At 38.5% G+C, this 16,814-nt stretch overlaps 1 protein-coding gene across 1 annotated transcript in view; it reads right to left on the reverse strand.

The window, feature by feature from the left end:
• The window catches only part of alk (ALK receptor tyrosine kinase), a 395,687-nt gene that overhangs the window by 215,522 nt on the left and 163,351 nt on the right, over positions 1-16,814 (reverse strand). Inside the window, exon 2 of the mRNA XM_042742958.1 lies at positions 13,785-13,898. Within this exon, the coding sequence (XP_042598892.1) occupies positions 13,785-13,898 (114 nt within the window). The remainder of the gene's footprint in view (positions 1-13,784; positions 13,899-16,814) is intronic.

The following is a 16,814-nucleotide window of genomic DNA, read 5'->3' on the forward strand; positions in this document are numbered from 1 at the left end:
TATCTCAAAAAATTAGCATATTTCATCCGACCAATAAAAGAAAACTCGGGAACTACAAAAAAAGTCAACCTTCAAATAATTATGTTCAGTTATGCACTCAATACTTGGTCGGGAATCCTTTTGCAGAAATGACTGCTTCAATGCGGCGTGGCATGGAGGCAATCAGCCTGTGGCACTGCTGAGGTGTTATGGAGGCCCAGGATGCTTCGATAGCGGCCTTAAGCTCATCCAGAGTGTTGGGTCTTGCGTCTCTCAACTTTCTCTTCACAATATCCCACAGATTCGCTATGGGGTTCAGGTCAGGAGAGTTGGCAGGCCAATTGAGTCAGTAAACCATTTACCAGTGGTTTTGGCACTGTGAGCAGGTGCCAGGTCGTGCTGAAAAACAAAATCTTCATCTCCATAAAGCTTTTCAGCAGATGGAAGCATGAAGTGCTCCAAAATCTCCTGATAGCTAGCTGCATTGACCCTGCCCTTAATAAAACACAGTGGACCAACACCAGCAAGCTGACATGGCACCCCAGACCATCACTGACTGTGGGTACTTGACACTGGACTTCAGGCATTTTGGCATTTCCTTCTCCCCAGTCTTCCTCCAGACTCTGGCACCTTGATTTCCGAATGACATGCAAAATTTGCTTTCATCCGAAAAAAGTACTTTGGACCACTGAGCAACAGTCCAGTGCTGCTTCTCTGTAGCCCAGGTCAGGCGCTTCTGCCGCTGTCTCTGGTTCAAAAGCACACGCCTGTGGCTCTGGATGTTTCTACTCCAGACTCAGTCCACTGCTTCCACAGGTCCCCCAAGGTCTGGAATCGGTCCTTCTCCACAATCTTCCTCAGTGTCCGTTCACCTCTTCTCGTTGTGCAGCATTTTTTGCCACACTTTTTCCTTCCCACAGACTTCCCACTGAGGTGCCTTGATACAGCACTCTGGGAACAGCCTATTCGTTCAAAATTTCTTTCTGTGTCTTACCCTCTCGCTTGAGGGTGTCAATGATGGCCTTCTGGACAGCAGTCAGGTCGGCAGTCTTACCCATGATTGCGGTTTTGAGCAATGAACCAGGCTGGGAGTTTTTAAAAGCCTCAGGAATCTTTTGCAGGTGTTTAGAGTTAATTAGTTGATTCAGATGATTAGGTTAATAGCTCGTTTAGAGAACCTTTTCATGATATGCTAATTTTTTGAGATAGGAATTTTGGGTTTTCATGAGCTGTATGCCAAAATCATCAGTATTAAAACAATAAAAGACCTGAAATATTTCAGTTGGTGTGCAATGAATCTAAAATATATGAAAGTTTAATTTTATCATTACATTATGGAAAATAATGAACTTTTATCACAATATGCTAATTTTTAAAAAAAGGACCTGTATACTATTTTATTGTTATTTTATTGCTTTACTTCACAAATACTGGCCAGAATAAGCATTTACATTTATGCAGTATCAGTATGTATACACACACACACACACACACACAACACAAGTAGGTTTTAGACTAAACTCAACTTGACCTACCCTGTCTCACCATTAAGAAAAGGTATGCCTTTGTGCAGCACATTTCAGAATGGACTGTTTTGCGAATCTGTTTTATGAATGTAATACAGGCTTTGCAGTAGCTATTATTAAAGGAAGTGCAGACTATATTGAACCTGACAGCAAACCCACAACTCGTATGTAAACACAGCAAAGTGCTCTTGTCAATATATTTTACATGTGGAGAGAGTGTTTACATTTTTAAAGGCACATCAGTAAAAACAACTTGTTTCATAAGGGTCAGAAAGAGGGTAGTCATGAAAAATCTGCTTGGTTGGCAGTGCCCAAACTGAGATGGATTATTGTAAGTGATCAATCTGGAACGCTCTACATATAGGTGGCCCATAAATAGCACTTCACATTGAAGACTCAACTCACATTAGGTCTTTATAGAGTTTCACAAAAAAAAAAAAAGGTGGTTGGTTGGGTCTAAGATTTCAGAAAACCTGTGTTTGTGGCTGTGTGTAGCACCTGCTGCTCTAAGTATTCTTCTGAAGTTGGTTAGACAACAGTTATAACTTTTTTTTCCTTTTTTTTTTCCTTTTCTTTTCCTCTGCAATCTTGATTTTTTTTTTTTTTTAGCTAAATTCTTTGAAATACAGTTTGGGATTGCTTTTGTTGTGAAGGTTAAATCCAAAGTTGAATTAGAATTTTATTATGAGGTATTATCTATATGCTGCAGAGCTGATGTGTCCTTAGTCTCCAAAACCATACTCTTAAATGCAGTTTCTAAACCCTACTTGTTCCAAATGAGGCTGAGAGAAATGATTCAACAAAGCCTGCGACAAGTTCTGGATGTGTCACACGGTTCCTGCACCACCACAGTGGCAATCTAAGGGAGAATTGATGACTTACCAGATGGCCAAGGACACAGATTTTATTGGCCATTTATCCTCATTTAGACCCCTCACTTATCTAATGTCTTAATTCCCTGAATGTGTGATCATATCCCCTTTGACACTCGTTGAAACACTTAGAGTCGATCAGTCACAATGACCCTGAAAATGGCTGCAATTAAACTCTTAAAATATGTGGTTTCGAGTAATGGTTTTCTTGAGCTTTGTTTCCATTTGCCTGTTTACATCAAACAACATCACAACTTTCCTTAATCGGAAATAGTTCAAACCACTAAGAGTGTTTTCCCAAGATTTTATTTTAAATTAACTGAATTTGAAATTCTTATGGATACTAAAAATCATTTGCTACCTGTCACAAAGCATTTTCAGAGATTCCCTTGATGTTACATAGTTAAGCCAATCTGTGTGGTATAAACCTTTAATATCTGTTTTATCTCTTTTTACTACTTGGTTGCAAAGCATTCTGTAAAATTCTTATCCTGACAATGTGACCCATTTGTTATGTATAACAGTGCTTATTGGAGACTTGGAGACTATTATGCGGAACATTTTAGCTCTGGCAAGATTCAATGCACTGTTTAAATGATTAAAAGACCTTTTCAAGGTACAAAAGGGTCCTTTAGTTTTAAATGACTGCCACTAAATCCACTTATTTCAGAAAATTGTGGTACATATTTTAAGATACCAGAGTATTTGTATATAACTCAATTATTTTTAAAGTGCTATGGTTTTGGAATGCAATTTTTGTAATTGCAACAGACAAAAATTCTTAGCATTGTTTAAACAGCTTTATAATTAAATTTCCCAACTTTGTGGCACACATGCATATTTTCATTTCTCTCATGGCCTCTCAAGTTACTGAGAAGGACATTTAGACAATTGCACCATAAAAACTGCAAATGGCATGGTGCGGAATTACTCAAGAACTCTTGCTACAGCTGAGCTCTCTGGTCTCCATACAACAGATAGTCGGGCGGGTTCGCCTGTAAATGCTTTCAACCGTGAGCGTTTACAGCCCATAAATTTGTTCATTCAAAATGGTCAATTATTCCCCTAGCTCTTTATATCCCACTCAGATGGGGCACAAGATCATAAAGGACTTGGATGGCGGGAGAGCATACTCTGTGTCAGGTCCCCGGGATGACAGAGGACTCAAATGCAGAGAAGTAGTTGAAAAACTGAGATTTATTTTTCACAAGAGAAAACAAAAACAATAGAACATAGACACAATAGAAGCCTAGGATAAACTCACAGTCACCCCCCAGCTGTCACCAGAATTCTTTCCAAAGCCTAGATACACACTGGGGACTCCTATCAGAGACCACGTTCACCAGGAGGCCATGAATACGAAAAACATGATTCAAGACAATAGTCGATGTCTCCATGCCTGACGTCAGTTTGGGGAGGGGAATAAAATGGGCTGCCTTTGAGAACCTGTCCACCACAGTGAGGACTACCTTCTTGCCACTAGATGGGGTAGACCAGTGACGAAGTCCAACGCTATGTGTGACAATCTTGAATATACCTCTCCATGGCCTCCGACTCAGGTCCGGACAGAGAGTAAAGGCACCCCTTAGGTGTAAAAGTGCCAGATAACAGATCTTATGCACAATCGTACGGGCGGTGCAAAAGCACAGATGAAGCTCAGGACTTACTGAAAACCGATCTCAAGTCATGGTAAGCCTCCGGTACATCTGCCAAATTCACTGGCTCCTCCTGCAACACAGAACAAGACGTTATGGGGGAAAATGCAGCACCCAAACATTGAGCTAAACAGAAGGGGGTCCAAGCCAAAACAGAGTTAAGAGCCCAGTCAATGTGGGAGTTATGCTTGACCAGCCAGGTGTGTCCCAAAACCACTGGAGAGGTGGGTGAGTGGATGAGGAGGAACCGGATCTCCTCAGAATGATTGTCGGAAATTATGAGTGTTACAAACTTAATGGCATAGGTAATTCTGGTGAGAAGGGTTCCACAAAGTGTTCTAGCCGATATAGGCTCGGCCAGGGCAACAGACGAAATTTCCAAGCCTGTGGCCAACCATGAATCCATGAAATCGCCCTCCGCTCCAGAGTCAATCAATGCAGACACCTGATGAGAAGTCCCATTAAACAGTAATGAGACTTGGAACTCAAAACACACAACCAGAGGGCAGTCGAGTACTTGTGACGCTCACCTTACATGCTCCCTGGAGTGGTGATAACTGCCTCACTGCCGAGCACGAAGCTGCAACGTGACCTTCTTCACTGCAGTAGAGACACAATTGATTGTCCAGGCGATAACATCGCTCCCTTACAGTCAGCCGTGCACTCTCAACCTGCATCGGCTCCTCCTCCGGGAAAATGAGATGTTGGGAAGGCATGTCACTCACTGCTCCTGACGCAACTCTAGTGATAGGATCAGGAGAAAAACGCTCCTCCAATGTCGAGAACAGAGAGCAATCTAGTTATCCACCCGGATGGCAAGGTTAGAGGGCAGTTTGAGAGAATAGATCTTATTCTTGATGTATTCAGCCAGATCATTGAGAAAATGCTCCCAGAGCGCCTTAGCATTGCAGCCACAGGATGCGGCGAGCGTACGCAACTCAATAGAATATCCGGATACCAATTGCTCTCCCTGCAGTAGCAGCGACAAGGCTTGTGCCACCTCAGTTCCTCGAGCAGAGTGATCGAAACCTTGCATAGCTCCTCTGAGAAACTTTCAAACTAAGAACAGCAGAGATGTTTGTTGTCCCACATAGCTGTTCCACAATCTCTCACTTACCCACCAAGAGCATGATGGTACATGTCACCTTGGACTGCTCCATGGGAAAACAGGAAGGCTTGAGCAAGAATGTCAGAAAGCGATGGGATAAGAAGGTGAGACATGTGGAGCAGGAGGATTGAGCCGCGGTTCAGCGCAACAGATAACGGCTCCATCAGGGTCGTGAGAAGGCTTTACAACTCGGGCAGCGGGAGGGTTAGTCTCCAGCTGATCAAGCCGCTCCGACAGCTGTTTAAGCTGGAGAGAGATCTCGGCGTAGGCATGGTAGAAGACACAAGTTCCTTCTGTTGCCGACCCAGAAGAGCGCCCTGCTGCACAAGGGCTTGGCGCAACTTCGTCTCCTCTGCTGTATCCATGACGTGGTGAGTAGATTCTGTAAGGTCCCCTGGATAAGAGAGGACTCAAATGCAGAGAAGTAGGTGAAAAACAGAGATTTATTTCTCACAAGACAAAACAAAAACAATAGAACAATAAAAAAAACAGCAAACTAGTATTTGGGGACTCCATAGCAAGCCGGCAGAGTAATGCGGACCTCACGGGCTGTGGAAGCTGTCCCAGACCCAGCGTTCACACAGGACAGGCGATCAGAGAGATAGCGAGGCAACGCGCAGCTGTCTCTCCTCATTAGGTGTTCTGGGGAACAGTGAAACAAGGGAAGTGCTTGAATAAACACACTAATAACAACATGAACACGGAACACACCAAACAATCTACTCACAAGGAAGGACAAGAAAGCAGAGGTTATAAAGGAAGAGGGGAACGAGCGAAAGGTGAGGGAGAAACAGCTTGTGATCTGAGCACCCCTGTCGCAAAATCAGCAATGATTGCCCAGGTCACGAGCTGCCGAAATGACAAGACAACACAGACAGCAGGGGGAGCCAGTGAGGCACCCTGAACCGTGACACTCTGTATCTGCGGACCAGCATCTCTGCCCCCACACAAAAGTAGAAATCACTCTCTGCAGTTGTCTCAGATGGCACACGCATAGACCTCACACATTCACTAACATTTGATCCATATTGCACAAAAAAAAGGCAAGCTCTGTCTGTAATCACCAGTTCCAGACTGATATAAATGGCACATCAAAACAAAATAAACTGTGGTTTGTCATACTTGTTAGACAGGCTCTCCCTGTCTAATTGAGTGGGTCTTAGCCAGATAAAGTAGACTTGAAATGATGCCTTAAGTCAAGGTAAAAAATTGAATAAGCTGCAGACAGGTCTTGTAAATTCACAGATAAAATAATTTGGAAAATTTGTCATCATTAGTCCATGTTGTTAAAAAATTGTTAGCTTCAGGTGTTTATGATTCTCTGTCTATCACAGTTGTGATTGCCATCTCATTGAAAAATGATTGAACACATTTGCATGCATAGAGAAAACACACGGAAAGGAATTTGCTGGCTGATAACATCGGGAAGAGAAACGGCACAATACAACTATAACTGGCAAGGCTAAATTGCTTCAGCAGGGGATAAATTATGTGGCTGATTCATTCTAGGTGTTGCAGTTAGCTCAGTGTAGATGCACGGTTTGATTTGCTTTTGGTGGTGGGAAGACCTATAAAGAGAGTGTGCATTCAGTTAATGAGGCTGTAATGTCAGAGTGACCCCAGCCTCCTTTATCACATGAACTGAGATTGAGAACTAGGTACCACATGGAGGTTAGCAAAAACACTGCCAGGTGGCCACTCGAATACAAATGACCGCTCAAAGCGAGTCAACAAAAAACTGGACTGCTGAACTGTTTATATATATATATATATATATATATATATATATATGTGTGTGTGTGTGTGTGTGTATGTATGTTTTATTAATAGTTAGGTTATAAATGTATCGTTTTGATTATCTAACAATTTAATACAATATATAATTAGTCTTTTAAAATATAAGTGTGTGTGTGTGTGTGTGTGTGTTCTATTTGATTCTAACAACTGAAAATAAGCTGTTATTTCCTTAAAGGAATATTTAACATCTCAAAAAAAAAATAATTTGCTTACCATTACCATTTTGGTAGCAAAACAAATACATAAGGCATTTTTTTTTTGGACTAATTGGACTAATTGGACTAATTGCTGCTGAAAATTCAGCTTTGCAACGAAGGAAAAAATAAAATTTAAAAGTATATTAAAATAGAAAGAATAAAACATTATTTTAAATTGTAATAATAATTCACAATATTACTATTTTTACTGTTTTTTCATCATATAAATGCAGCCTTGATGAGCACAAGACACTTAAACAGCTATTACTAATCCCAAACCTTTGAATTTATATTAGCTACTGAATTAAGTGAATTTTTAACTCAAATTCTATTCTATTCTATTCTACTCTATTCTATTCTGCATTTATTCACATTTACACAAAACATGACATATAAACAGAGTTAAGTCTATTATGCATAATGATAAATCAGTTTATTTTCAGCATTATTTTTGATATATTCACTTAGGCTGTATATTTATGCATCCGTTTGACCGCTTTATGGCCTGTGTACACCTCATGTCTCCTATCGCCCCGTCAGATACCCTGAGGAGGACTGGGCAGGTGAATGCATGAGTCATGAATCAGTGTTGACAGATAGAGGAGACACAGAATGATATGGACAGGCTAAATAGAATAAAACATAGCACGCAGACAGCCGCATTGCCAAAAACATATTAATCTTCAACTCAACCGTGCTTGTTTTTCTGCCTTAGTATAGACCTCTGACGGAAATCAATCTAACTTTCATTTCATTTCAGATGAATTCTGTTGCTAAATGTAGCATGTATAGTCTGCTACGTCAAAGGTGCAGGAGACAGCATGATGGGATTTGAAAGGGTATCTGAAAGGTGTGGACAGGATCCTAGAACTCACGTCTTGCACCATCAATTTTTACTATCTCACATTTCAGCATATTATGACAGTGGGCCCAGAGGATCTATTAGCAAAATGTACATGAGTGCCAGCTGCACTGGGTCCAGATACAGAATATGAGTCTGTAAATGTTAGGAGAGTTACTTAAAACAGCATTATACAAGATAGTGTCTGTATTATATGACAGAGTTTGGTAAAACTTGGACTGGCTGATTTAATAAGAATATGTGACAACCATACAAACATTATGTTATTATATATGCTATATTGTGTAAATATTATTAATGTGAACTCATAAAATATGCATGCACAGCTATGGCATTGGTAGCTAAACTACCAGTTGCTACAGGAACACAATATTGTATTATCATAATTTTTTTTTTTTTTTTTTTTGGGGGGGGGGGGGGGCGCTTCTCTGATCGTTTGGTACCCCATAAAATAAAATAAAATAAAATAAAATAAAATAAAATAAAATAAAATAAAATAATATAAAGATCTCTGTGCGTACCCTCAGAAGGAATCCTGCAGGGGCCCTGGTCATCTACGCAATTCGGAAAAAGAGGTGGCTTTTCTGCATTAAACACTAAAGTGAAACTCCACCTATGAATCTTAAATAATCTGAATAAATTGCTAACTGTTAGTGTCATTAAATCATCCTGCACTGTTTGTTGTAATGGAAAAGAATGCTACTTCAACCTGGCTTGATGAGGTGTGCTATTTATTTTCTAAGTCATCAGGCTAATAATAAAATGGGTGCACAAAATCTTCATGATTGAAATTTTAGGAGGCACCACAAGACACATCAAGGCACCAGAATATCTAGAATAACTATCATGCTAGCAACGACCCAGAACAGCTCAGCAACCAGCTTTGTTCCTGCAGCCAGCCAGAGCACCTGGCTATATGCACAATTTATGCATTAATTATCATATTTTCAAGAAAATAAGTCACAACTGACTGCAAGTAGCACTGGATCAAAGTTATATTGTGTAGAGCAGAAAACATTGGTGTGTAAATCACATTTTTTGATTACATTTAGAAATTGTCAGTGATTGCAATGAAACTTAAAACAAAAATCTGATTTAGTCTGATCTTCATCTAAAAGAGAGATTCCAAGGATAAGACCTTGCGGAAAAGACTTTAAGAAAACTTTGTGAACGTCTTTGTTCATATGTCTGCTGTCGTAAAAACTCTGAACAACAATGGTGTTCATGAAAGGACATTATGTAAGAAACCACTGCTGAACAAAATAAATCTTGTTAACAGTTGACAATTATTGGCAAAAATGCACAAAGTTTGTTTAGAAGAAAAAACGCACACAAACACGTGAAGCATGGTGACAGGAACATTATGGTTTAGTGCTGTTTTGTTGACTCATGGTCTTGAAATTTTGCAATCATTGAAATAATAGTAATAATAATAATAATAACAACAATAATTCAAGAGTGTATCAAGGCATTTTACAGGAGAATGTCAAGACAGTGTTTCATTTATGTTGAGTAATTGTCCAAAATTGGTCAAAACTCTTATAAGCAGCTAAAGGAAATGTTTGGTAAAGGGGCATGAGGTCTGGATCCAATTCTGAAGACAATGAATCAGGATCAAGCTTGATCCAGTACAAATCTTGTCGAAAAAGAACTGACCATCCAGCTTTGTGCTGTTATTTTGCCATTTAAGGATTAATTTATAAATTAATGTTTTGATGATTGTACCTTTCAGTCTAAACCAATTGCAAAACAACAAACACATCAGCCAACCCTGTAACTACTGACAACAGGTGAGCTAAAATGCACTTTTTTTTAAATGTATTTATTTATTTTTTTATTTACAGTCTTCTCTCCACCGGACAAAAGGTGCCAGTCTCCTGGCATGCATACACACCATCTGTGCCAGGGGCTTGTTTTGGCAGAGAACCATGGCAAAACAAAAGAGAGTATTAGTCCTGGTGTCATGGCCGTGGAGTGGCGGATCAATCTCCATTTGGAGTGCTGGGTGTTTTGGGTGATGGCAGCATTCAGCCAAGCCCCCCTCTGCCACCCTTTCACCGGGTGTAATACACACCAGCATGCAACAGATGCTGTGGAAACACTGCAGTCTATCGTTTTGCCAGTGGTGGCGCGTGTGATTCATCTTCGTCGAGGGCAACTGCTTCTCCTTGTTCGTCTGCTTGAAAACATATAGGGCTCAGCTGAGCCAACATGTCTGATTCTCCCAACGGCCCTATTTGAATTCATTTGCAAATTTCTGCAGCTGGGAGAAGATTGGAGCTTTGCGCACCCCATTATGGTTGGGGCCATGCTGTGTTCAGCTATCTGGGTCGAATCAAAATGAATTTGGTTGTAGAGATTGAGGTGATTTTTTTGAACAGTGGGGAGACTGGAAGCGGTGACATCGCTGTGACATCAGAGTGGCACCCTGTTCATTTGTGAACTCAAGACTGAGCGGCTGCTTTGCTTCACAGATTAGATCAAAGCTGGCAATGTCAGGCTCCATAAACCGATATGCATGACTTGTGTACCCTCGGGAGGCTTTCTTTTTTTGTAAATATTGGAGGCGTGAGCCGTTACTAAAACATGTTTTTTGCAATTGTGAATGTAATGGAATAAAGAAGGACAGCTGTTTCAAGCCCAATGCAAGCTACATGGTTTTGGGCACAACAAATTTTTGGAATCGTAAATCTATGTGTCCACACAGATTGTTTTAAGTAGGAACGCCACGAATGCCAGCAGTGTGGCAGCGTCTTGTTGATGTTTTTTCTTGGTGCAGAGAGTTAAAGAATGTTCGACTTTGGTTAAACCGCACCGTTCATTACTGTCTTTTTTTTTTTTTTTTTCATTGGAGGAGGGGTGGGGAAAATAACACACTGACAAATCATCACATCCTACCTGTACTACAACTTAACAACAATGGAGGAGAAGTTAACATTGCTTGTGTCCGTGTATTCATGTCTGTATCAGACGGGATTCCTGGACTATTACAAATATTGATAGGAAAAATGCTTGCAACATTTTATTTGTGATGTGTCTGCCACTGAAAGTGTCTCAACTGAAGAAAAAAAAAAGAGAGAAAAAAAAAACAAAAACATTGCATCGTAGAAAGTGACTGGTGTTTTCAGATAGCTAAAAATGCTTTGGTGGACACATGGCTTAAATAATTTCTGTTGTTTTACGGTACAGTTATGAGTCTCTGATCGTCTTGTATGACATTTACAGACATATGAATATGAATACTCTTTGCGATTAATCTTGGCATCCAACAAAATTCAGTCAGTGTTCAAAAATAATCTCTTACGGTTTGCGTCTGCAGAAGAACAATAGAAAGGCGTCTCGTACTGAATGAAAAGCACCACATCATGCTATGCCTGACTGTTCAAAATCCTCCCACACTCACACTGCCACTTTTTACAAACACCTCAATTCAAATTCATTGATGCCGCTTAGTTTCTTTTTTGAAATGAACTTTTATGGTGCATGGTAATCAAATTATTTAGATTTTGGACTGCTGCTTTGTCTTTCTTCTTGAGATCACATTGTACATCTGCCAGAGTATTATTTTATAGGATTCCAAAAAAAAAATTCATACAGTGCATACAGGGCTTTACTCCGACTCTGAAAATCCAGACCACCCCAGTGTCTGAATCATGTCGATGGATGGCTGACATTGTCAGCTTTCCGGCGCCAAACATAAATCAAGGAGAACATGGCCAGTGGAGGGACACTAATTACCCAGTCTGAAAGGGCTCAAGCTACAGCCACTCTAGCTTCAATCTCCACATGTCAATCATCCTGAATTGGACACGAGTGGGAACGAGATTTGAGGGAAATGTTGGAAGGGAAGAAATGTTGCATAAACAGCCATTTGTGACAGCTCTTGGCAACGGCACAGCTAAATTATGGCAGACAGTCTGACCTCTGACATAAACTGTGGTTCTTCAGAGACTTTCATTGTTGTCTGGGCCCTATGGGATAACTGACAAAACCATTCACTGCTCCTCCCTGATATGAACAAGGCCCCAAAGAGTTTTATTGAAGCTCTCACAGGTGATATGTGGATTTAGATTCATCCACCCATGGAAACAAATGTGCAAACTCGTTTTGAACAATTCCCTGGCTGCTGCTTATCATATTCCATTACCATAATATTAAAAATGTCCTACTAAGTATGTTATTCTTAGAAATGTCTACTTCTATAATCTGACATATTTCAGAGTGTAACAGGACATTTAACTGCAGAAATTTTAATATATATACACACACACACACACACACACACACACACACACACACGCACGAACACACACACATATATATATATATATATATATATAACAGGACTTGATCATGAAACGTAGGCATTACACACTGTACCAGAGCGGAGTCCCATTGATTAATTGTGGTTGGGATTGAAAAATAGGAGAGCTTGATGACATCTGCCCAAAAAGAAAGTTAATCCATCTTTCAAACAGCATGTTCTGTGTATGGTTGTGGGAATGTTGCAGTGTCTGAAGGTTATATATATATATATAGTAATGCATTGCATTACTTTATGTTACTTTTAATTACCTGAGCTGGGCTTGCAAAAATCCCAGAAGTTATAATTTTAGCAAATGTAAAGGCTTTTTCACACCAAAGATTAAACTAATAAGCCTCCTGCTGAAATAAGTGCCTTTGCACCTCACTCCCAGGTTCTCTTAACACTTGGACAGGAGAGGTGTCAGTGAATAAATTGGAAAACAAAGTAACTTGTGTTACTTATTTGAAAAAGTAACTCATATATTTCTTGTAAATTTGAAAGTAATGTGTTACTTCACTAGTTACTTGAAAAAAAGTATCTGATTATGTCACTCACGTTGTTTCCCCCAACACTTTTTATTATTACATTTCATCTCCTTATAAATTTGTGAAAATAAAGGTAAAGACCAAATCCTTTTTCTTAAATCCATTACATCTAATATAGATCATTTTACAGCCCTTTATGGATTATTATTTTTATTGTATTTTATTTTTTTAATTGTGTTGTGTTTTCTAGTCTTAAAATGGTCCGTTGTTAATGTTGTTGACTTTTAATTGAATATACACTACATTATCTGACCCACAGACATGACATTTGTAGCATCTGGTTGATAATATATTTACCTGAATAAAACCAGTTAATTCAGATGTTTCCATATTTTTAGCCAACCTGACACATCATTTTATATTGTAGAATGGAACTTTAATTAATTTATTTATTTATTTATTTATTTATTTATTTATTTTAATGTAGCATACTTATCATGTTCTTGCACATTTATATACTGTAATAATATTCCCATAACTTGTTATTCCACTATACTGCTTCCCTTCAAGGCTGCCATCTACACTGCTTAAAAATATGATCTTATAATGCACCACGAGGTAATCGTTTATTGTAGATTACACTTTGGAACATTCTCAACAGCAATGCACTTAACCAAGATATACTGTAAAAGCATTGAATGCATCTTAACGGTAGATTCTGAATGCATTGAGTGCACAAGGCTGATAGAGTTTCTGGGCTATCTTCTTTAAAACATCCTTTTAGATGTGGCTTGTTACATCATTTGTAATCCTTACAGCTTGATGCTTACTGCGAGTTCAAGACCAGGCAGTCAAAAGCTATGAGAGCGTGTGTTGAATGAGAAACGGATGTTTATGCACACTGACAACCAACTGCCTACACGCATCACATCCTGAAACGGTCTGCCTTTGTCTCTGAGGTCAAGAAGCTTTAAGATACTGATGCCGGGCGACTTACCTGAAGTTGATACAGGATCCTCAGGGAAAGTTAGCTCGTCCTCTGCTGTCCAAGAAAAGTTCCAGTATTTAGTGGCGGCGGTAGGGTTTCCTGAGTTCGTGGATGAGGGCCGTTCTGCAAACAAAAGTAGAGTTTGCCGTCAAGGGCCTTTGCAAATATACTGCAGTGTCAGAAAAAATGACTGAAGAAGTTAAGCTTTATGTGATAGAGGTATTATCTAATCTGTCGAGCATTTTAGGCTCTCTCAGAGGTAAACTTTTCTCCGAGGACAGTTTTCTATAAAACCTCCCACACAGAAAATTGAGAGCTTAAAAGAACAATTTTGCCTACTAGAAAATACAGTACTATACTTTAAAGTGGAAATGGACAAAAAAAAAAAAAGTTACACACACAGACACAGGTGCATATGGAGCCCCGCACATGACATGCAAGAAATTGTGCACACAATTTACTAATTCGTTCCCTCGATGTACTAAAACGTGCACACGATTACTATTTCGTTCCCTCTATTTACTAATTTGTTCCCTCGATTTGCTAAATCATACGTGCAATTTACTAATTAGTTCCCTCGATTTATAAATAATGTGCATGATTTAGCAAATCAAGGTAACGAATTAGTAAATTGTGCGCACAATTTATAAATTAAGGGAAGGATATAGTAAATTGTGTGCACGATTTAGCCTCCTATTTTTTTTTTTTTTTTTTTTTCCTGCATGCCATGTGTAGGGCTCCGTTGATGCATTCTAAATAAAGATTTAAAAGCCAAAATTTTTAAATAGATTTAACATGCTCTTTTCTTTTGAAATTGAATTGCAGTACATGTATGTAATGTTCTCTTTCACAAAATGGTCTGCATTTTACAAAAAATAATCAGCCTTAATTAGGTTTACTTTAGTTGTTTGGTTATTTCAACAATCCTTCATTACACACCTGCAAAGATATAGCTGACACAGATCATTTGTTTATGGAGCACTGCTTGTCTAAGCTAATTTCGGGATCAAGAACCACTGCAGGTTTCTTTAGGTTATACACTATTTATATCAACACAAATACACATTTTATCTTCAGCATTTAGTTTTTGCAACTTGTGTATTTAATTCGCTGCATTATACTGTAGCTCTGCCCACCGACTGTCTTGTTCCTTTGTCAGTGGAGCAAATGATGGATTCCTGTAAATGTTGTCAGACATACATGTCCTGAATTGCTGTAAGTATCATATTGGCTATAAGTGAACCTTTGTTTTGATTTTCCAAATGTTATGTTTTATCATTGCATGCTTTTTATTTAAATCTTTCTATCTTATTTTCACAGCATAGTCCATCTCCATCTAGCACAGCATAGTCATTATATATCATTTTTATTCCATACCCTTTTATTATTAATATTATTATTAAATCTCCATTATCACTCATGGAGCAACTTATAACTTTGAATTTGGAAACTGATTAAGATTGAAGGGTGTCATATGCACAGTTAAGTATCATATTCAGGTGAACACAGGAAAACGCTTGGCATAAAATTCCCAATATTAGCTTGGATTACTTGAGCAATTGGGCTTTGTTACTAAGCTTGGGTATCAGGTAATTTGATTTGAGTGTCATTAAAATAAAAACTGTTACATTTCTTAGGAACTTTTTTTTTTTTTTTTTTGTTCTTTAGATTAAAAACTGCAAAGTTATCAGATACTACTGTCAAGTGTCAGACAACAATCATCTGCAGCCACATGTAATGTTTAGTAATCACTGTTAACAGATTTTAGGAAATTGACTTCAGATCTTTAGACAGTTTGTATAGTTTGCAAATTAAATTTACTTTAATTATAAACTCTCATTGTTTCTTGCATTTTTTCAGTCCATTTCAAATGCAGGAGATTTCTTTTTTTTTTTTTTTTTTTTTTTTTATAATTAAGAACAAATCAATTTATAAACTTTAACTGAGGACTGAAAACTGTTTACCTGAAACTTTAACTGTTTTTTACACCCTCCTGTAAAATATATTGATATAAACATAAATATATTAGCCAAGGTCGGAAGCCACACTGAGACACTTTCTAAACTTTTTGAACTTTTGTATCTCTTTATGTCTCCATGTGGACCAAAAGCAAACTGGACATGTTTCTTTGAGTGTGCCATACCCTGATTATTCCCCATACCTTCCAATCCAGGCAAATTAATAAGAAACTAAATTGGAGAGCGAGTAAAGGGAGTCTGTTTTGGACTATAAAACTGCTGGCGGGTTGAGATCTGTCACGGGTCATTCTAACCTTTGTGGATAGTAATGAAAAGAGTGCTTTGCCCAATACTTTATAAGGCCTCAGAGGAGCACAAGTGCACATATACTCTTTAATCATTCCAAATGACCATTAAGAGAGAATCAATAGTAAACAGAAAACAACTTTCATGAGTTGTTATTAAAGTGCAGCAGAGATCAGTGCTTGAGACCGCAAGCGTATTCAATGGATCATCAATGGGAAACATGGCCTACAGCTCAGGGCACTGACTGGTAGCTATTGTTTCAAAACAGGTTCCCCAAACACTACTGACACTCTCAGGCTGATATTGTTCACATCAGCTATTCAACTGATTCTTCACTAAGTATAATCAACTTTATACTCACTATGGTACATTGTAAACTCTTAAGTTGCTACCGCCTCTACTCTGATCAATCAACACATAAATTAATTTATGTGTGGCATTTATAAATGCTGTACTTATAGTAAAGGATTATGGTAATTTTGAATCCCTTTATGTCTTGCAATGGGAACCAGCTGCAAAGCATTTTTGAGTTACTGTAAATAAACTTTAGAGCCACATAGTTGTCATTTCTGTTCTTAGACTTTCACTCTACCCCATTTCAATCATTTTTTCAATCATTTAAAACAGTTTAATATTAACTATTAATGTATTTCTCTAAAAGGTTGATTGACTTAAAATGATTTGACCATTACAGCAACTGTGAAAAAAAAAAAAAAAAAAAAACTTGAGTCTGAGAAAAGAAGTCAAAATTTTTAGATATAAACTCACAATCGTA

Source organism: Cyprinus carpio, chromosome B17 (assembly GCF_018340385.1).
Source record: "Cyprinus carpio isolate SPL01 chromosome B17, ASM1834038v1, whole genome shotgun sequence".
Lineage (NCBI taxonomy): Eukaryota > Metazoa > Chordata > Actinopteri > Cypriniformes > Cyprinidae > Cyprinus > Cyprinus carpio.